Source organism: Hemitrygon akajei, chromosome 1 (genome assembly GCF_048418815.1).
Source record: "Hemitrygon akajei chromosome 1, sHemAka1.3, whole genome shotgun sequence".
Classification (NCBI taxonomy): Eukaryota; Metazoa; Chordata; class Chondrichthyes; order Myliobatiformes; family Dasyatidae; genus Hemitrygon; species Hemitrygon akajei.
In genome coordinates, this window is record NC_133124.1 from 220,905,534 (window position 1) to 220,927,697 (window position 22,164).

Genomic DNA, 22,164 nt, shown 5'->3' on the forward strand with positions numbered 1-22,164 from the left:
GAGGGTGCAGAGGAGATTCACCAGGATGCTGCCTGGATTAGAGAGGGTGCAGAGGAGATTTACCAGGATGCTGCCTGGATTAGAGAGGGTGCAGAGGAGATTCACCAGGATGCTGCCTGGATTAGAGAGGGTGCAGAGGAGATTTACCAGGATGCTGCCTGGATTAGAGAGGGTGCTGAGGAGATTTACCAGGATGCTGCCTGGATTAGAGAGGGTGCTGAGGAGATTTACCAGGATGCTGCCTGGATTAGAGAGGGTGCAGAGGAGATTTACCAGGATGCTGCCTGGATTAGAGAGGGTGCAGAAGAGATTTACCAGGATGCTGCCTGGATTAGAGAGGGTGCTGAGGAGATTTACCAGGATGCTGCCTGGATTAGAGAGGGTGCAGAGGAGTTTACCAGGAAGCTGCCTGGATTAGAGAGGGTGCAGAAGAGATTTACCAGGATGCTGCCTGGATTAGAGAGGGTGCTGAGGAGATTTACCAGGATGCTGCCTGGATTAGAGAGGGTGCTGAGGAGATTTACCAGGATGCTGTCTGGATTAGAGAGGGTGCAGAGGAGATTCACCAGGACGCTGTCTGGATTAGAGAGCATGAGTTATGAGGATAGGTTGAGCGAGTGAGGGCTTTTCTCTTTAGAGTGAGGGAGGATGAGAGGTCACTTGATAGATGACAAGATAACAAGAGGTATAGATCGAGTGGATTGCCAGAGACTTTTACCCAGGGTGGAAATGACTAATACAAGGGGGCACAATTTTAGGGTGATTGAAGGTGGGAATGTCCGAGGTGGTTTTTTTTACTCAGAGTGGTGGTGACGTGGAACACGCTGCTATGGCCGGTGGTGGTAGGGGAAGCTGCATTTGGGGCATTTAAGAGACTCTTAGACAGGCACATGAATGATAGAAAAATGGAGAGCTATGTTGGATGGAATGGTTAGATTGATCTTGACTAGGTTAAAAGGTCAACATAACGTCACAGGCCGAAGGGCATGTATTGTTCCATTTTGGCCTCGCCATTCAACATCACCCAGTTTGATCTGTTCTCCTCTACATTTCTTTATGTCGCTCCTTTCAGTCCCTCAGTCAGGGCCTGTGTGCTCACGGAGAGAGCTTCTGGTCACCCAGGCTTTGTGCCACATATCTTTGGAGACATATGTTCCTCACCAGACCAAACCCGAAGTCTCTGGTGATGTCTGATCCTCACCAGACCAAACCCCACATCTCTGGATATGTCTGTTCCTCACCAGACCAAACCCCACATCTCTGGTGATGTCTGATCCTCGCTAGACCAAACCCCACATCTCTGCACATGTCTGATCCTCACCAGACCAAACCCCACATCTCTGGAGACATATTTTCCTCACCAGACCAAACCCCACATCTCTCGATATATCTGTTCCTCACCAGACCAAACCCCACATCTCTGGATATGTCTGATCCTCACCAGACCAAACCCCACATCTCTGGTGATGTCTGTTCCTCACCAGACCAAACCCCACATTTCAGACATGTCTGATCCTCACCAGACCAAACCCCACATCTCTGCACATGTCTGATCCTCACCAGACCAAACCCCACATCTCTGCACATGTCTGATCCTCACCAGACCAAACCCCACATCTCTGGTGATGTCTGTTCCTCACCAGACCAAACCCCACATTTCAGACATGTCTGATCCTCACCAGACCAAACCCCACATCTCTGCACATGTCTGATCCTCACCAGACCAAACCCCACATCTCTGCACATGTCTGATCCTCACCAGACCAAACCCCACATCTCTGGAGACATATGTTCCTCACCAGACCAAACCCCACATCTCTGGATATGTCTGTTCCTCACCAGACCAAACCCCACATCTCTGGATATGTCTGTTCCTCACCAGACCAAACCCCACATCTCTGGTGATGTCTGTTCCTCACCAGACCAAACCCCACATCTCTGGTGATGTCTGTTCCTCACCAGACCAAACCCCACATCTCTGGATATGTCTGTTCCTCACTAGACCAAACCCCACATTTCAGACATGTCTGATCCTCACCAGACCAAACCCCAGGTCTCTGGACATGTCTGATCCTCACCAGTCCAAACCCCACATTTCGGACATGTTTGATCCTTGCCAGACCAAACCCCACATCTCTGGAGATGTCTGATCCTCACTAGATCAAAACCCACATTTCAGACATGTTTGATCCTCGCCAGACCAAACCACAGGTCTCTGGATATGTCTGATCCTCACCAGACCAAACCCCACATCTCTGGTGATGTCTGAACCTTGCCAGACCAAAGTCACACTTGTGGAGTCAGGTCCTCACCAGACCAAACCCGAAGTCTCTGGATATGTCTGATCCTCACCAGACCAAACCCCACATGTCGGACATGTTTGATCCTTGCCAGACCAAGCCCAAAGTCTCTGGATATGTCTGATCCTCACCAGACCAAACCCCACATGTCGGACATGTTTGATCCTTGCCAGACCAAACCACACATCTCTGGAGATGTCTGATCCTCACTAGATCAAAACCCACATTTCAGACATGTTTGATCCTCGCCAGACCAAACCACAGGTCTCTGGATATGTCTGATCCTCACCAGACCAAACCCCACATCTCTGGTGATGTCTGAACCTTGCCAGACCAAAGTCACACTTGTGGAGTCAGGTCCTCACCAGACCAAACCCGAAGTCTCTGGATATGTCTGATCCTCACCAGACCAAACCCCACATGTCGGACATGTTTGATCCTTGCCAGACCAAACCCAAAGTCTCTGGATATGTCTGATCCTCACCAGACCAAACCCCACATGTCGGACATGTTTGATCCTTGCCAGACCAAACCACACATCTCTGGAGATGTCTGAACCTCACCAGATCAAGCCCACATCTGTGGAGTCAAGTGTTCACCAGACCAACCCCCCCCCCCCCCCCCCACCACCTTTTTGGAGGTATCTGGAGCTATCTGATCCTCACCAGACCAAACCCTACATCTCTGGTGATGTCTGAACCTTGCCAGTCCAAAGTCACACTTGTGGAGTCAGGTCCTCACCAGACCAAAGACCACACACCCCCACCCCCCTATCTGTGGAGTTATCTGATCCTCACCAGACCAAACCACATCTGTGGAGATGTGTGAATCTCCCTAGACTGATTAGGTTGGAGTCCAGGCATGTGAGAAATTACACCAGACCAAACGCCATATCTGTGGAGGTATCTGATACACTAGACTGATTTGGTTGGAGACTGACATTTGTTTGTAATTGTGTGCAGTGTACGACATAGTGAGAAATTACACAGCAGACTATGACAAGACTCTGATCTTCAACAAGATCCACCACGAGCTGAATCAGTTCTGTAGCATTCACACGCTGCAAGAGGTCTACATCGAGTTGTTTGGTGAGTGGGATTGACTTCAGTTGGCGGATGGAAATGTCAGGGAGGAGGGATACGGCAATGGCATGGTCGCATAGCGGCCTGACCCAGCACATTTTCAGACTGTGTTGGGAGTTGACATAAATGACACATTTCACTGTATGCTTCAATGTACATGTGACAAATCAAACTAACCTTTACTGTGGTGGGAAGGAGTGAGTGATCACTGGGAAAATCTCTCTGGTGATGTCCGATTCCTTGTCCCATGGATAGAAGGAGGATTGCAGGGTGGTGGGAAGGTGAGAGTGATTGGTGGGAAAACATAATCTCTGGTGACTGTGTCCTGTCAGGTTGGATGGATGTCAGGATTGTGGAGTGATGGGGGTATCCTGTGGTGGGAAGGTGAGAGTGATTGGTGGGAAAACATAATCTCTGGTGACTGTGTCCTGTCAGGTTGGATGGATGTCAGGATCGTGGAGTGATGGGGGTATCCTGTGGTGAGAAGGTGTGAGTGAAACCCATTCTCTCTGTGACGTTTTGCTCTTTGTCCCGTTAGATCGGATTGATGAAGACCTGAAGCTGGCGTTGCAGCAGGACCTGACCAGTATGGCTCCTGGACTCATTATTCACGTGAGTTGGCTCCTTCCAGCTGACTGCCACTGGCACAGCATTGTGCGGAGTTGTAGGGCACCGAGTGCCAGGCGCAGGGACGGGTGTGTTTTCCCAAACTCGCTCCATCGTTCAATAACATCGCAGCCACTTCTCTGCTGTGCCCATCTGTCTAACCGATCTTCACTCCGCTCTTCAAGAAGGGAGAGAGGCAGAAGAAAGGAAACTATAGGCCAGTTAGACTGACCTCAGTGGTTGGGAAAATGTTGCAGTCGATTATTAAGGATGAGGTCTTGGCGTACTTAAAGGCACATGATAAAATAGGCTGTAGTCAGCATGGTTTCCTTAAGGGAAAATCTTGCCTGACAAATCTGTTGCACTTCTTTGAAAAAATAACAAGCAGGATAGACAATGGAGAACTGGTTGATGTTGTGTCCTTGAATTTTCAGAAGGCCTTCAACAAGGTGCCACACCTAAGACCATAAGACATAGGAGCAGAAGTAGGCCATTCGGCCCATCGAGTCTACTCTGCCATTCAATCATGGCTGATGCAATTCTTCCAGTCATCCCCACACCCTGACCTCCCCCATACCCTTTGAGGCTGCTTAACAAGGTACGAGCCCATGGTATTACAGGAAAGATTCTAGCAAGGATAATGCAGTGGCTGATTGGCAGGAGGCAAATAGTGAGAATAAAGGGAGCCTTTTCTGGTTGACTGCCGGTGACTAGTGATGTTCCACAGGGGGCTGTGTTGGGATGGATTCCTTTCATGGTGTATATCAATAATTTGGATGATGGAATTGATAGTTTTGTTGCTAAGTTTGCAGACAATATGAAGATAGGTGGAGGGGCAGGTAGTTTTGAGGAAGTAGAGAGGCACAGAAGGGCTTGCACAGATTATGAGAATGGGCAAAAAATAGATGGAATATAGTATTTTTATTAATTAATCTCTCCCCACCGACCTCCCTCTGGGCACTCATCCCTGCAAACGGAAGAAGTGCTACACCTGCCCCCACACTTCTTCCCTCACCACCATCCCAGGCCCCAGACAGTCCTTTCAGGTGAGGCACCACTTCACCTGCGAGTCAACTGGGGTGATATACTGTATCCGGTGCTCCCGATGTGGCCATTTATACATTGGGGAGACCCGCCGCAGACTGGGAGACGTTTCGCCGAACACAGGCACTCAGTCCTCCAGCAGTGGTGGGATCTCCCTGTGGCCACACACTTCAATTCCACAGACCACTCCCACTCTGACATGTCTGTCCGTGGCCTCCTCTACCGTCGATGAGGCCACACGCAGGTCGATGGAGCAATACCTTATCTCCCGCCTAGGTAGCCTCCTACCTTCCGGCATGAACATCCAACTCACAGACCTCCGTTGATACCCCTGACCCCCCCCCCCCTTACCCCCATCCCTATCTATTATTTTAGTCTGGTTCTCTTTCTCTCTTTTCCCCCCTCACTATAATCTCCCCCCAGCCCTACCTTTTTTTCTCTTTTATTTCCCATAATTCTCCACCTTCCCCCTAGCCCATTTCCCTCCAGCCTATCACTTCCCAGCTCTCTACTTTATCCCTCCCCCCACTTCTTATCCCCCCTCGACCATCCCATGTTACTTCACTCCTGATGAAGGGTTTCGGCCCGAAACGTTGTAACTACCTCCTCCCATAGATGCTGTCTGGCCTGCTGAGTTCTGCCAGCATTTTGTATTTTTATTTCTTTATTAATTTTTATTTTTGTTTAGAGATACAGCGCAGAACAGACAATTCTGACCCCGTGGACCACACTGCCAAGCAACCCACCGAATTAATCCTAGCCCAATCACAGGACAATTTACAATGATCAATTAACTTACTAGCCGTATGTCTTTGGACTGTGGGAGGAAACCGGAGCACCGGGAGGAAACCCACACGCATAAGAGAAAAATGTACTAACTTTCTAACAGAGGACGTGGATTTGAACTCCGACCTCTGGCCTGAGCTGTAATAGCATCGCGCTAACCGCTACACTTCTGTGGCGCCCAAATATATATTCTGTCAGTCTCTCTTTGAAGTTTGTATGCTTCAGTGAGTTCATCTCTCATTCTCAAACAGTAGAAATTCTCTGTCCACCTTGGAGACCACCCACCACGCCCTGTCAGCAGGAAGCATTGTCCCTTCAGTAAGGAACCTCAGCTGTACACTATACAGCAAAGGTGTTTCTCGACAATAAGACTTACTTTATTTATTTATTGTGATGCAGTAGAGAGTAGATTCTTCTGGCCCAGCTATCACCAATTTAACCCTAGCCAAATCACAGCACAATTTGGAATGACCAGTTAACCCACCGACTGGTATATCTTTAGACTATGGGAAGAAGTGTTTGCGGGGAGAACGTACAAGCTCGTTGCAGACAGTGGCGGGAATTGAACCTGGGTCGCTGGAACTGTAAAGCGTTGTGCTGACCACTGTGTCATTGTGCCACCTAAGCCCTCGCACTAACTGTGAAGGTGCCATTCGGTGTCCTGATGTTCTTGGGTTCATATGTTCTGTCATTCATCTGTGACAACTCACCCACTCAACATTTGTTCCCCCATCACTCTATTGACCCAAAGCATCAGCTGTTCATTCCCCCACCACCCCGCTGCTTCCTGACTCAGGGTTCCTCCTGATTCCAGGACTCGTGGCAGCACAAAAGTGGAGCTTGAGGAACTCGTATGAAGAGTTTCAGCCTCATTGAAACCTATCGAATATTGAAAGGCCTGGATGCGGAGAGGATGGTTCCTACAGAGGGACGACCAGTTAGAACAAAGCTGAGGAGTTTCTTCAGCCAGAGAAGTGAATCTCTGGTGTTGGTTGCCAGCTGTGGAGGCCAGGTTATTGAGTATATTTAAGGCAGACGTTGATGAATTCTTAATTGGCCAGGCCACGAAGGGATACAGGGAGAAGGCAGGAGATTGGGGCTGTGAGGGAAATGGATCAGCCATGATGAAATGGGGAGCAGACTTGATGGGCCAAATGGCCTAATTCTGCTCCTGTGTCTTGTGGTCTTATTCCCCTCTCTAGATGGTGCCTGGCCTTCCAGCGTTTTGTGTGTGTTATGCTGGACAACTCAGCAGGTCGGGCAGCATCGATGGAGGGAAATGGACAATCTAAAAGTTTCAGGTTGAGACCCTTCATCAGGTCACTAATTGTGTCCAGCACCTGCACTCTTGTCTTTTATTCTTACTATTAAAATGGAAAGTTTCACATTTCTCCGTTTCAGCCCCTCTGCCCAACAACAGGACACACACCCAATGATATATCATCAGAGAAGGTGTGCGTTTTCACTGTCTTTGTTAATCGAAGAATTGTGCCTGGCAGGGAAACAGGCCCTCATCCATTCTGGCCAAAATATCTACCTGAGCTAGAGTCACTTGTCTGCATGTGGTCTGTATCTCTCTGAACCTTCCCTGTGCATGATTGGGGCAGTTAGAGGGAAGAGTGGTAAGGAGAGAGTAAGGGGTAGGGGGAGGAGGGGGATGGGTAGGAGAAGGGTGGGGGAGAGTGGATGGGGCAGTGAGGTCCAGGAGAGGGTAGGAGAAGAGGAAGGAGTGGGGCATGGCAGCCAACAACGTCAACTCCAGCTCACCGCCCTTTATTCTACGCTTTTTCCCGACCTGTTGGCCAGTCTTGAATCTGTGGTAATCCTGTGTAACTCTGCTCTGCACTGTGAAGGCTTCAGGTTATAGAAACATAGAAAACTTACAGCACAATACAGGCAGTCCGGCCCACAATGCTGTGCCAAACATGTACTTACTTTAGAAATGACTTAGTGTTACCCATAGCCCTCTATTTTTTTAAGCTCCATGTACCATGGAGACATTATGGAGATGTTTTCCTTCTACGGTTGAATCGGGGTGACCTGCAGTTGTTCTGGGGCTTTGTGTCAGCACCAGGCTTCCTTGCTCTTTATGAGTGGTGTGTACACCTCAGCGTTCCCCGCTCCCGAGTGACCACAGCAGAAGCCGGTAATGTTTTCCTGATCCCGTCTTGTTTCTCTGCAGGCAGTACGAGTTACCAAGCCAAACATCCCAGAAACCATCCGGAGAAATTATGAACTGATGTAAGTTCTGGGACAATGGATCTCCATTTAGTAACTGTAACTTCCACCCTGCCCTTGAACTCACTCAGTCCTTTTCTGACACCTCTCTTTTTCTCGACCTCTCTGTCTCCTATAAAAATGCTATTCCCTTTTCTTAGTTCCTTTGTCTCTGCTGCATGTTCCCAGGATGTGGCTTTCCTTTCCGAGACATTAGATGTGGCCTTCTCCTTCAAAAAACGGGGTTTCCCTTCCTCCACCATTGATGCCACGCTCACCTACATCTCCTCCATTTCCCAGACATCCCCGCTCACCCAATCTTCCCACCACCTCAACAATGATAGCGTTCCTCTTGTCCTTACCTACTACCCCATGAGCCTCTGCATCCAATACATCATTCTTCACAACTTCCACCATCTTCGAAGGGATCCTACCACCAAACATTGGTCTGCCCACCACCCCCCATTCTCCATTTCCTACAGGGATCGCTCCCTCTGTGACTCCCTTGTCCATTTGTCCCTCCCCACTAATCTCCTTCCTAGCACAAATTCCTGCAAGTGACAGAAATGCTGTACCTGTCCATTCATCTGACCTGCTGAGTTCCTCCAGCATTTTGTGTGTGTTACTCTGTCCATAGACACTGTCTGACCTGCTGAGTTCCTCCAGCATTTTGCGTGTGTTACTCTGTCCATAGACACTGTCTGACCTGCTGAGTTCCTCCAGCATTTTGCGTGTGTTACTCTAGATTTCCAGCATTGGCTGAATCTCTTGTGTATAAGGGAGAACTCTGTTGCAATGTGCTCTGTACTTAACTGTTGTAGTGACGTTGCTCAACTTCTGTCTCCTAAATGTTCAACTACCTGATGATTGATATAAAAACAGGAAATGTTTGGCAGGCTGGTCAGCGTCTGCAGCAAGAACATCATAATCTTCCAGATGAACACATTTCCAAACAGCTTTTCAGCCAATGAAGTATCACCCATCCTTGGCAGGGCGTTACACACCTACCACTCTCTGTGTTTTTAAAAAGAACACAGAACAGACTTCCTCTGACTCCCCCATAACTTCCTCCAAGCAGTTTAATTGCCTCCTGTTAGCCATTTCCACTCTGGGAAAAAGTCTCTGCCTGTCCACTTGATCTATGGGTCTTGTGACCCTGTACACCTTTATCAAGTCACCTGTCATCCTCCTTCACTCCAAAGAGAAAAGCCCTCGCTTGCTCAGCCTATCCTCATAGGAAATGTTCTCTAATCCAGGCAGCATCCTGGTAAATTTCCTCTGTACGCTCTCTAAAGCTTCCACATCCTTCCTACTGAACAGACGTAGAGACTCTTCTCAGGACCGGACTGAAGGAAACACCAGGTGAAAGGTAACACTGACATAAAACGGATCGTAATAAATCCAACAGATCGTATACGCATTTTAATCATGCACAGCGTTTTTATTCCTCTGACAACACCTGTAAGCCCATCCTCTTGTCTTTAGGACACGATGCTGCATACATGTCAATTATTTCTAATCTGAGTATGAGATGAACATTTCCTTTCTTTTGCTCGTGGTGCAGACTGTAACGATTGATCATGCCTCGTCCTTTGTCTTTGGCCAGGGAGAGTGAAAAGACCAAGCTCCTGATTGCAGCTCAGAAACAGAAGGTGGTGGAGAAGGAAGCAGAGACCGAGCGGAAGAAAGCTCTCATTGGTCAGTACATACCAGGGTTCAGGATCTCCCCTTTTCCTAATCCCTCTGCAACACCCACAAAATGCTGGAGGGATTCAGCAGGTCGGGCAGCATCGATGGCAGAGGTTCCCAGAATTTTTTTTATGCCACTGCTGTTGAGTACCTACTTTCTTGTACCAATATCCCAACCCGTCGCTAGGTATGAGCGTGAAGCAGCTGGACCCAGATTAGTCCCTCAGTACGACTCGGACTCTATCATCTTTCACTTGAACAAAAACCCTACACAATGATCAGTTCTAGTTTTGGAGCTGTCTGTCCGACTGTTCCAGAGTTTCAGACAGATAGGAAAAAGACTGCAGATGCTGAAAACAAAGTGTCCGGAGAGCTGACCAGTCGCGGCCCGGTGCTCGGTGTCCGGAGAGCTGACCAGTCGCGGCCCGGTGCTCGGTGTCCGGAGAGCTGACCAGTCGCGGCCCGGTGCTCGGTGTCCGGAGAGCTGACCAGTCGCGGCCCGGTGCTCGGTGTCCGGAGAGCTGACCAGTCGCGGCCCGGTGCTCGGTGTCCGGAGAGCTGACCAGTCGCGGCCCGGTGCTCGGTGTCCGGAGAGCTGACCAGTCGTGGCCCGGTGCTCGGTGTCCGGAGAGCTGACCAGTCGCGGCCCGGTGCTCGGTGTCCGGAGAGCTGACCAGTCGCGGCCCGGTGCTCGGTGTCCGGAGAGCTGACCAGTCGCGGCCCGGTGCTCGGTGTCCGGAGAGCTGACCAGTCGCGGCCCGGTGCTCGGTGTCCGGAGAGCTGACCAGTCGCGGCCCGGTGCTCGGTGTCCGGAGAGCTGACCAGTCGCGGCCCGGTGTTCGGTGTCCGGAGAGCTGACCAGTCGCGGCCCGGTGCTCGGTGTCCGGAGAGCTGACCAGTCGCGGCTCGGTGTCCGGAGAGCTGACCAGTCGCGGCCCGGTGCTCGGTGTCCGGAGAGCTGACCAGTCGCGGCCCGGTGCTCGGTGTCCGGAGAGCTGACCAGTCGCGGCCCGGTGCTCGGTGTCCGGAGAGCTGACCAGTCGCGGCCCGGTGCTCGGTGTCCGGAGAGCTGACCAGTCGCGGCCCGGTGCTCGGTGTCCGGAGAGCTGACCAGTCGCGGCCCGGTGCTCGGTGTCCGGAGAGCTGACCAGTCGCGGCCCGGTGCTCGGTGTCCGGAGAGCTGACCAGTCGCGGCCCGGTGCTCGGTGTCCGGAGAGCTGACCAGTCGCGGCCCGGTGCTCGGTGTCCGGAGAGCTGACCAGTCGCGGCCCGGTGCTCGGTGTCCGGAGAGCTGACCAGTCGCGGCCCGGTGCTCGGTGTCCGGAGAGCTGACCAGTCGCGGCCCGGTGCTCGGTGTCCGGAGAGCTGACCAGTCGCGGCCCGGTGTTCGGTGTCCGGAGAGCTGACCAGTCGCGGCCCGGTGCTCGGTGTCCGGAGAGCTGACCAGTCGCGGCTCGGTGTCCGGAGAGCTGACCAGTCGCGGCCCGGTGCTCGGTGTCCGGAGAGCTGACCAGTCGCGGCCCGGTGCTCGGTGTCCGGAGAGCTGACCAGTCGCGGCCCGGTGCTCGGTGTCCGGAGAGCTGACCAGTCGCGGCCCGGTGCTCGGTGTCCGGAGAGCTGACCAGTCGCGGCCCGGTGCTCGGTGTCCGGAGAGCTGACCAGTCGCGGCCCGGTGTTCGGTGTCCGGAGAGCTGACCAGTCGCGGCTCGGTGTCCGGAGAGCTGACCAGTCGCGGCCCGGTGCTCGGTGTCCGGAGAGCTGACCAGTCGCGGCCCGGTGCTCGGTGTCCGGAGAGCTGACCAGTCGCGGCCCGGTGCTCGGTGTCCGGAGAGCTGACCAGTCGCGGCCCGGTGCTCGGTGTCCGGAGAGCTGACCAGTCGCGGCCCGGTGCTCGGTGTCCGGAGAGCTGACCAGTCGCGGCCCGGTGCTCGGTGTCCGGAGAGCTGACCAGTCGCGGCCCGGTGCTCGGTGTCCGGAGAGCTGACCAGTCGCGGCCCGGTGCTCGGTGTCCGGAGAGCTGACCAGTCGCGGCCCGGTGCTCGGTGTCCGGAGAGCTGACCAGTCGCGGCCCGGTGCTCGGTGTCCGGAGAGCTGACCAGTCGCGGCCCGGTGCTCGGTGTCCGGAGAGCTGACCAGTCGCGGCCCGGTGCTCGGTGTTTGGACAGTGCTCCTCCTCCCCGGCATGACTGCTCGTTATTTATATTATCTGCAATTACTCGTGAGGTCATGGAAAACATAAAAGCTGAGATACTGTGATCAGGCTCCAAGTGAAGGCAGCCTGCCAAAGAGCAGTCACAGGGTCACAGGGTCAAACGGTCACAGGGTCAAACGGTCACAGGGTCACACGGTCACAGGGTCAAACGGTCACAGGGTCACACGGTCACAGGGTCACACGGTCACAGGGTCAAACGGTCACAGGGTCACACGGCACACTCCAGCAGCATGAAACTGAAAGTTAGGAGGTAAAGAATCACTATAAAAACAGGGCACTATTACAGAACTGGAACCCTCCACTCCTCCTTTGCCTTCCCCTCCACCTTCATTTTCTCCCATAGTCCACTGTCCTCTCCTATCAGATTCTTCCTTTTTTCAGCCCTTCACCTCTTCCACCTAACAGCTCCCAGTTTCTCACTTCACATACCCCTCCCCTTCACCTGGTCTCACCTGTCACCTGCAAGTGCTGCCATGCTTCTGCACCAACAAAGCGTGCCCAGTGTTACTAACCTCGGCCTGTATGCCTTTGGACTGTGGGAGGGAACAAAGCGTGCCCAGTGTTACTAACCTCCGTCTGTATGCCTTTGCACTGTGGGAGGGAACAAAGCATGCCCAGTGTTACTAACCTCAGCCTGTATGCCTTTGGACTGTGGGAGGGAACAAAGCGTGCCCAGTGTTACTAACCTCCGTCTGTATGCCTTTGCACTGTGGGAGGGAACAAAGCATGCCCAGTGTTACTAACCTCAGCCTGTATGCCTTTGGACTGTGGGAGGGAACAAAGCGTGCCCAGTGTTACTACCCTCAGCCTGTATGCCTTTGGACTGTGGGAGGGAACAAAGCGTGCCCAGTGTTACTAACCTTCGCCTGTATGCCTTTGGACTGTGGGAGGGAACAAAGCGTGCCCAGTGTTACTAACCTCGGCCTGTATGCCTTTGGACTGTGGGAGGGAACAAAGCGTGCCCAGTGTTACTAACCTCAGCCTGTATGCCTTTGGACTGTGGGAGGGAACAAAGCGTGCCCAGTGTTACTAACCTCAGCCTGTATGCCTTTGGACTGTGGGAGGGAACAAAGCGTGCCCAGTGTTACTAACCTCAGCCTGTATGCCTTTGGACTGTGGGAGGGAACAAAGCGTGCCCAGTGTTACTAACCTTCGCCTGTATGCCTTTGGACTGTGGGAGGGAACAAAGCGTGCCCAGTGTTACTAACCTTCGTCTGTATGCCTTTGGACTGTGGGAGGGAACAAAGCGTGCCCAGTGTTACTAACCTCAGCCTGTATGCCTTTGGACTGTGGGAGGGAACAAAGCGTGCCCAGTGTTACTAACCTCAGCCTGTATGCCTTTGGACTGTGGGAGTGAACAAAGCGTGCCCAGTGTTACTAACCTCAGCCTGTGTGCCTTTGGACTGTGGGAGGGAACAAAGCGTGCCCAGTGTTACTAACCTCAGCCTGTGTGCCTTTGGACTGTGGGAGTGAACAAAGCGTGCCCAGTGTTACTAACCTCAGCCTGTATGCCTTTGGACTGTGGGAGGGAACAAAGCGTGCCCAGTGTTACTAACCTCAGCCTGTATGCCTTTGGACTGTGGGAGGGAACAAAGCGTGCCCAGTGTTACTAACCTCAGCCTGTATGCCTTTGGACTGTGGGAGGGAACAAAGCGTGCCCAGTGTTACTAACCTCAGCCTGTATGCCTTTGGACTGTGGGAGGGAACAAAGCGTGCCCAGTGTTACTAACCTCCGTCTGTATGCCTTTGGACTGTGGGAGGGAACAAAGCGTGCCCAGTGTTACTAACCTTCGCCTGTATGCCTTTGGACTGTGGGAGGGAACAAAGCGTGCCCAGTGTTACTAACCTTCGCCTGTATGCCTTTGGACTGTGGGAGGGAACAAAGCGTGCCCAGTGTTACTAACCTTCGCCTGTATGCCTTTGGACTGTGGGAGGGAACAAAGCGTGCCCAGTGTTACTAACCTTCGCCTGTATGCCTTTGGACTGTGGGAGGGAACAAAGCGTGCCCAGTGTTACTAACCTTCGCCTGTATGCCTTTGGACTGTGGGAGGGAACAAAGCGTGCCCAGTGTTACTAACCTCAGCCTGTATGCCTTTGGACTGTGGGAGGGAACAAAGCGTGCCCAGTGTTACTAACCTCAGCCTGTATGCCTTTGGACTGTGGGAGGGAACAAAGCGTGCCCAGTGTTACTAACCTTCGCCTGTATGCCTTTGGACTGTGGGAGGGAACAAAGCGTGCCCAGTGTTACTAACCTCAGCCTGTATGCCTTTGGACTGTGGGAGGGAACAAAGCGTGCCCAGTGTTACTAACCTTCGCCTGTATGCCTTTGGACTGTGGGAGGGAACAAAGCGTGCCCAGTGTTACTAACCTCAGCCTGTATGCCTTTGGACTGTGGGAGGGAACAAAGCGTGCCCAGTGTTACTAACCTCAGCCTGTATGCCTTTGGACTGTGGGAGGGAACAAAGCGTGCCCAGTGTTACTAACCTCCGTCTGTATGCCTTTGGACTGTGGGAGGGAACAAAGCGTGCCCAGTGTTACTAACCTTCGTCTGTATGCCTTTGGACTGTGGGAGGGAACAAAGCGTGCCCAGTGTTACTAACCTTCGCCTGTATGCCTTTGGACTGTGGGAGGGAACAAAGCGTGCCCAGTGTTACTAACCTTCGTCTGTATGCCTTTGGACTGTGGGAGGGAACAAAGCGTGCCCAGTGTTACTAACCTCGGCCTGTATGCCTTTGGACTGTGGGAGGGAACAAAGCGTGCCCAGTGTTACTAACCTCGGCCTGTATGCCTTTGGACTGTGGGAGGGAACAAAGCGTGCCCAGTGTTACTAACCTCAGTCTGTATGCCTTTGGACTGTGGGAGGGAACAAAGCGTGCCCAGTGTTACTAACCTCGGCCTGTATGCCTTTGGACTGTGGGAGGGAACAAAGCGTGCCCAGTGTTACTAACCTTCGCCTGTATGCCTTTGGACTGTGGGAGGGAACAAAGCGTGCCCAGTGTTACTAACCTTCGCCTGTATGCCTTTGGACTGTGGGAGGGAACAAAGCGTGCCCAGTGTTACTAACCTCCGTCTGTATGCCTTTGGACTGTGGGAGGGAACAAAGCGTGCCCAGTGTTACTAACCTTCGTCTGTATGCCTTTGGACTGTGGGAGGGAACAAAGCGTGCCCAGTGTTACTAACCTTCGCCTGTATGCCTTTGGACTGTGGGAGGGAACAAAGCGTGCCCAGTGTTACTAACCTTCGTCTGTATGCCTTTGGACTGTGGGAGGGAACAAAGCGTGCCCAGTGTTACTAACCTCGGCCTGTATGCCTTTGGACTGTGGGAGGGAACAAAGCGTGCCCAGTGTTACTAACCTCGGCCTGTATGCCTTTGGACTGTGGGAGGGAACAAAGCGTGCCCAGTGTTACTAACCTCAGTCTGTATGCCTTTGGACTGTGGGAGGGAACAAAGCGTGCCCAGTGTTACTAACCTCCGTCTGTATGCCTTTGCACTGTGGGAGGGAACAAAGCGTGCCCAGTGTTACTAACCTCCGTCTGTATGCCTTTGGACTGTGGGAGGGAACAAAGCGTGCCCAGTGTTACTAACCTCCGTCTGTATGCCTTTGCACTGTGGGAGGGAACAAAGCGTGCCCAGTGTTACTAACCTTCGCCTGTATGCCTTTGGACTGTGGGAGGGAACAAAGCGTGCCCAGTGTTACTAACCTCGGCCTGTATGCCTTTGGACTGTGGGAGGGAACAAAGCGTGCCCAGTGTTACTAACCTCCGTCTGTATGCCTTTGCACTGTGGGAGGGAACAAAGCGTGCCCAGTGTTACTAACCTTCGCCTGTATGCCTTTGGACTGTGGGAGGGAACAAAGCGTGCCCAGTGTTACTAACCTCGGCCTGTATGCCTTTGGACTGTGGGAGGGAACAAAGCGTGCCCAGTGTTACTAACCTCCGTCTGTATGCCTTTGCACTGTGGGAGGGAACAAAGCGTGCCCAGTGTTACTAACCTCCGTCTGTATGCCTTTGCACTGTGGGAGGGAACAAAGCGTGCCCAGTGTTACTAACCTCAGTCTGTATGCCTTTGGACTGTGGGAGGGAACAAAGCGTGCCCAGTGTTACTAACCTCCGTCTGTATGCCTTTGGACTGTGGGAGGGAACAAAGTGTGCCCAGTGTTACTAACCTTCGCCTGTATGCCTTTGGACTGTGGGAGGGAACAAAGCGTGCCCAGTGTTACTAACCTCAGCCTGTATGCCTTTGGACTGTGGGAGGGAACAAAGCGTGCCCAGTGTTACTAACCTCCGTCTGTATGCCTTTGGACTGTGGGAGGGAACAAAGTGTGCCCAGTGTTACTAACCTTCGCCTGTATGCCTTTGGACTGTGGGAGGGAACAAAGCGTGCCCAGTGTTACTAACCTCAGCCTGTATGCCTTTGGTCTGTGGGAGGGAACAAAGCGTGCCCAGTGTTACTAACCTCCGCCTGTATGCCTTTGGACTGTGGGAGGGAACAAAGCGTGCCCAGTGTTACTAACCTCAGCCTGTATGCCTTTGGACTGTGGGAGGGAACAAAGCGTGCCCAGTGTTACTAACCTCCGTCTGTATGCCTTTGGACTGTGGGAGGGAACAAAGCGTGCCCAGTGTTACTAACCTCGGCCTGTATGCCTTTGGACTGTGGGAGGGAACAAAGCGTGCCCAGTGTTACTAACCTCGGCCTGTATGCCTTTGGACTGTGGGAGGGAACAAAGCGTGCCCAGTGTTACTAACCTCGGCCTGTATGCCTTTGGACTGTGGGAGGGAACAAAGCGTGCCCAGTGTTACTAACCTCGGCCTGTATGCCTTTGGACTGTGGGAGGGAACAAAGCGTGCCCAGTGTTACTAACCTCGGCCTGTATGCCTTTGGACTGTGGGAGGGAACAAAGCGTGCCCAGTGTTACTAACCTTCGCCTGTATGCCTTTGGACTGTGGGAGGGAACAAAGCGTGCCCAGTGTTACTAACCTTCGCCTGTATGCCTTTGGACTGTGGGAGGGAACAAAGCGTGCCCAGTGTTACTAACCTCAGCCTGTATGCCTTTGGACTGTGGGAGGGAACAAAGCGTGCCCAGTGTTACTAACCTTCGCCTGTATGCCTTTGGACTGTGGGAGGGAACAAAGCGTGCCCAGTGTTACTAACCTTCGCCTGTATGCCTTTGGACTGTGGGAGGGAACAAAGCGTGCCCAGTGTTACTAACCTCAGCCTGTATGCCTTTGGACTGTGGGAGGGAACAAAGCGTGCCCAGTGTTACTAACCTTCGCCTGTATGCCTTTGGACTGTGGGAGGGAACAAAGCGTGCCCAGTGTTACTAACCTCGGCCTGTATGCCTTTGGACTGTGGGAGGGAACAAAGCGTGCCCAGTGTTACTAACCTTCGTCTGTATGCCTTTGGACTGTGGGAGGGAACAAAGCGTGCCCAGTGTTACTAACCTCAGCCTGTATGCCTTTGGACTGTGGGAGGGAACAAAGCGTGCCCAGTGTTACTAACCTCGGCCTGTATGCCTTTGCACTGTGGGAGGGAACAAAGCGTGCCCAGTGTTACTAACCTTCGCCTGTATGCCTTTGGACTGTGGGAGGGAACAAAGCGTGCCCAGTGTTACTAACCTCAGCCTGTATGCCTTTGGTCTGTGGGAGGGAACAAAGTGTGCCCAGTGTTACTAACCTCGGCCTGTATGCCTTTGGACTGTGGGAGGGAACAAAGCGTGCCCAGTGTTACTAACCTCAACCTGTATGCCTTTGGACTGTGGGAGGGAACAAAGCTTGCCCAGTGTTACTAACCTCAGTCTGTATGCCTTTGGACTGTGGGAGGGAACAAAGCGTGCCCAGTGTTACTAACCTTCGCCTGTATGCCTTTGGACTGTGGGAGGGAACAAAGCGTGCCCAGTGTTACTAACCTCAGTCTGTATGCCTTTGGACTGTGGGAGGGAACAAAGCGTGCCCAGTGTTACTAACCTCGGCCTGTATGCCTTTGGACTGTGGGAGGGAACAAAGCGTGCCCAGTGTTACTAACCTCGGCCTGTATGCCTTTGGACTGTGGGAGGGAACAAAGCGTGCCCAGTGTTACTAACCTTCGCCTGTATGCCTTTGGACTGTGGGAGGGAACAAAGCGTGCCCAGTGTTACTAACCTCGGCCTGTATGCCTTTGGACTGTGGGAGGGAACAAAGCGTGCCCAGTGTTACTAACCTTCGCCTGTATGCCTTTGGACTGTGGGAGGGAACAAAGCGTGCCCAGTGTTACTAACCTCAGTCTGTATGCCTTTGGACTGTGGGAGGGAACAAAGCGTGCCCAGTGTTACTAACCTCCGTCTGTATGCCTTTGGACTGTGGGAGGGAACAAAGTGTGCCCAGTGTTACTAACCTTCGCCTGTATGCCTTTGGACTGTGGGAGGGAACAAAGCGTGCCCAGTGTTACTAACCTCAGCCTGTATGCCTTTGGACTGTGGGAGGGAACAAAGCGTGCCCAGTGTTACTAACCTCCGTCTGTATGCCTTTGGACTGTGGGAGGGAACAAAGTGTGCCCAGTGTTACTAACCTTCGCCTGTATGCCTTTGGACTGTGGGAGGGAACAAAGCGTGCCCAGTGTTACTAACCTCAGCCTGTATGCCTTTGGTCTGTGGGAGGGAACAAAGCGTGCCCAGTGTTACTAACCTCCGCCTGTATGCCTTTGGACTGTGGGAGGGAACAAAGCGTGCCCAGTGTTACTAACCTCAGCCTGTATGCCTTTGGACTGTGGGAGGGAACAAAGCGTGCCCAGTGTTACTAACCTCCGTCTGTATGCCTTTGGACTGTGGGAGGGAACAAAGCGTGCCCAGTGTTACTAACCTCGGCCTGTATGCCTTTGGACTGTGGGAGGGAACAAAGCGTGCCCAGTGTTACTAACCTCGGCCTGTATGCCTTTGGACTGTGGGAGGGAACAAAGCGTGCCCAGTGTTACTAACCTCGGCCTGTATGCCTTTGGACTGTGGGAGGGAACAAAGCGTGCCCAGTGTTACTAACCTCGGCCTGTATGCCTTTGGACTGTGGGAGGGAACAAAGCGTGCCCAGTGTTACTAACCTCGGCCTGTATGCCTTTGGACTGTGGGAGGGAACAAAGCGTGCCCAGTGTTACTAACCTTCGCCTGTATGCCTTTGGACTGTGGGAGGGAACAAAGCGTGCCCAGTGTTACTAACCTTCGCCTGTATGCCTTTGGACTGTGGGAGGGAACAAAGCGTGCCCAGTGTTACTAACCTCAGCCTGTATGCCTTTGGACTGTGGGAGGGAACAAAGCGTGCCCAGTGTTACTAACCTTCGCCTGTATGCCTTTGGACTGTGGGAGGGAACAAAGCGTGCCCAGTGTTACTAACCTTCGCCTGTATGCCTTTGGACTGTGGGAGGGAACAAAGCGTGCCCAGTGTTACTAACCTCAGCCTGTATGCCTTTGGACTGTGGGAGGGAACAAAGCGTGCCCAGTGTTACTAACCTTCGCCTGTATGCCTTTGGACTGTGGGAGGGAACAAAGCGTGCCCAGTGTTACTAACCTCGGCCTGTATGCCTTTGGACTGTGGGAGGGAACAAAGCGTGCCCAGTGTTACTAACCTTCGTCTGTATGCCTTTGGACTGTGGGAGGGAACAAAGCGTGCCCAGTGTTACTAACCTCGGCCTGTATGCCTTTGGACTGTGGGAGGGAACAAAGCGTGCCCAGTGTTACTAACCTCGGCCTGTATGCCTTTGCACTGTGGGAGGGAACAAAGCGTGCCCAGTGTTACTAACCTTCGCCTGTATGCCTTTGGACTGTGGGAGGGAACAAAGCGTGCCCAGTGTTACTAACCTCGGCCTGTATGCCTTTGGACTGTGGGAGGGAACAAAGCGTGCCCAATGTTACTAACCTCGGCCTGTATGCCTTTGGACTGTGGGAGGGAACAAAGCGTGCCCAGTGTTACTAACCTCGGCCTGTATGCCTTTGGACTGTGGGAGGGAACAAAGCGTGCCCAGTGTTACTAACCTCGGCCTGTATGCCTTTGGACTGTGGGAGGGAACAAAGCTTGCCCAGTGTTACTAACCTCAGTCTGTATGCCTTTGGACTGTGGGAGGGAACAAAGCGTGCCCAGTGTTACTAACCTCCGTCTGTATGCCTTTGGACTGTGGGAGGGAACAAAGCGTGCCCAGTGTTACTAACCTTCGCCTGTATGCCTTTGGACTGTGGGAGGGAACAAAGCGTGCCCAGTGTTACTAACCTTCGCCTGTATGCCTTTGGACTGTGGGAGGGAACAAAGCGTGCCCAGTGTTACTAACCTCGGCCTGTATGCCTTTGGACTGTGGGAGGGAACAAAGCGTGCCCAGTGTTACTAACCTTCGCCTGTATGCCTTTGGACTGTGGGAGGGAACAAAGCGTGCCCAGTGTTACTAACCTTCGCCTGTATGCCTTTGGACTGTGGGAGGGAACAAAGCGTGCCCAGTGTTACTAACCTCAGCCTGTATGCCTTTGGACTGTGGGAGGGAACAAAGCGTGCCCAGTGTTACTAACCTTCGCCTGTATGCCTTTGGACTGTGGGAGGGAACAAAGCGTGCCCAGTGTTACTAACCTTCGCCTGTATGCCTTTGGACTGTGGGAGGGAACAAAGCGTGCCCAGTGTTACTAACCTCAGCCTGTATGCCTTTGGACTGTGGGAGGGAACAAAGCGTGCCCAGTGTTACTAACCTTCGCCTGTATGCCTTTGGACTGTGGGAGGGAACAAAGCGTGCCCAGTGTTACTAACCTCGGCCTGTATGCCTTTGGACTGTGGGAGGGAACAAAGCGTGCCCAGTGTTACTAACCTTCGTCTGTATGCCTTTGGACTGTGGGAGGGAACAAAGCGTGCCCAGTGTTACTAACCTCGGCCTGTATGCCTTTGGACTGTGGGAGGGAACAAAGCGTGCCCAGTGTTACTAACCTCGGCCTGTATGCCTTTGCACTGTGGGAGGGAACAAAGCATGCCCAGTGTTACTAACCTTCGCCTGTATGCCTTTGGACTGTGGGAGGGAACAAAGCGTGCCCAGTGTTACTAACCTCGGCCTGTATGCCTTTGGACTGTGGGAGGGAACAAAGCGTTCCCAGTGTTACTAACCTCGGCCTGTATGCCTTTGCACTGTGGGAGGGAACAAAGCGTGCCCAGTGTTACTAACCTTCGCCTGTATGCCTTTGGACTGTGGGAGGGAACAAAGCGTGCCCAGTGTTACTAACCTCGGCCTGTATGCCTTTGGACTGTGGGAGGGAACAAAGCGTGCCCAATGTTACTAACCTCGGCCTGTATGCCTTTGGACTGTGGGAGGGAACAAAGCGTGCCCAGTGTTACTAACCTCGGCCTGTATGCCTTTGGACTGTGGGAGGGAACAAAGCGTGCCCAGTGTTACTAACCTCGGCCTGTATGCCTTTGGACTGTGGGAGGGAACAAAGCTTGCCCAGTGTTACTAACCTCAGTCTGTATGCCTTTGCACTGTGGGAGGGAACAAAGCGTGCCCAGTGTTACTAACCTCGGCCTGTATGCCTTTGGACTGTGGGAGGGAACAAAGCGTGCCCAGTGTTACTAACCTCCGTCTGTATGCCTTTGGACTGTGGGAGGGAACAAAGCGTGCCCAGTGTTACTAACCTTCGCCTGTATGCCTTTGGACTGTGGGAGGGAACAAAGCGTGCCCAGTGTTACTAACCTTCGCCTGTATGCCTTTGGACTGTGGGAGGGAACAAAGCGTGCCCAGTGTTACTAACCTCGGCCTGTATGCCTTTGGACTGTGGGAGGGAACAAAGCGTGCCCAGTGTTACTAACCTTCGCCTGTATGCCTTTGGACTGTGGGAGGGAACAAAGCGTGCCCAGTGTTACTAACCTCAGCCTGTATGCCTTTGGACTGTGGGAGGGAACAAAGCGTGCCCAGTGTTACTAACCTTCGTCTGTATGCCTTTGGACTGTGGGAGGGAACAAAGCGTGCCCAGTGTTACTAACCATCGCCTGTATGCCTTTGGACTGTGGGAGGGAACAAAGCGTGCCCAGTGTTACTAACCTTCGTCTGTATGCCTTTGGACTGTGGGAGGGAACAAAGCGTGCCCAGTGTTACTAACCTTCGCCTGTATGCCTTTGGACTGTGGGAGGGAACAAAGCGTGCCCAGTGTTACTAACCTTCGTCTGTATGCCTTTGGACTGTGGGAGGGAACAAAGCGTGCCCAGTGTTACTAACCTTCGCCTGTATGCCTTTGGACTGTGGGAG

General features: G+C 52.8%; 1 protein-coding gene across 4 annotated transcripts in view; it reads left to right on the top strand.

Moving 5' to 3' along the window:
• LOC140736091 (erlin-2-like) overlaps positions 1-22,164 on the top strand; it is a 54,289-nt gene that overhangs the window by 23,710 nt on the left and 8,415 nt on the right. For all 4 annotated transcript variants that reach the window (XM_073061847.1, XM_073061865.1, XM_073061857.1 and 1 more), the window contains exons 6-9: positions 3,263-3,388; positions 3,921-3,994; positions 8,001-8,059; positions 9,642-9,733. In XM_073061847.1, coding sequence (XP_072917948.1) covers positions 3,263-3,388; positions 3,921-3,994; positions 8,001-8,059; positions 9,642-9,733 — 351 coding nt within the window. The remainder of the gene's footprint in view (positions 1-3,262; positions 3,389-3,920; positions 3,995-8,000; positions 8,060-9,641; positions 9,734-22,164) is intronic.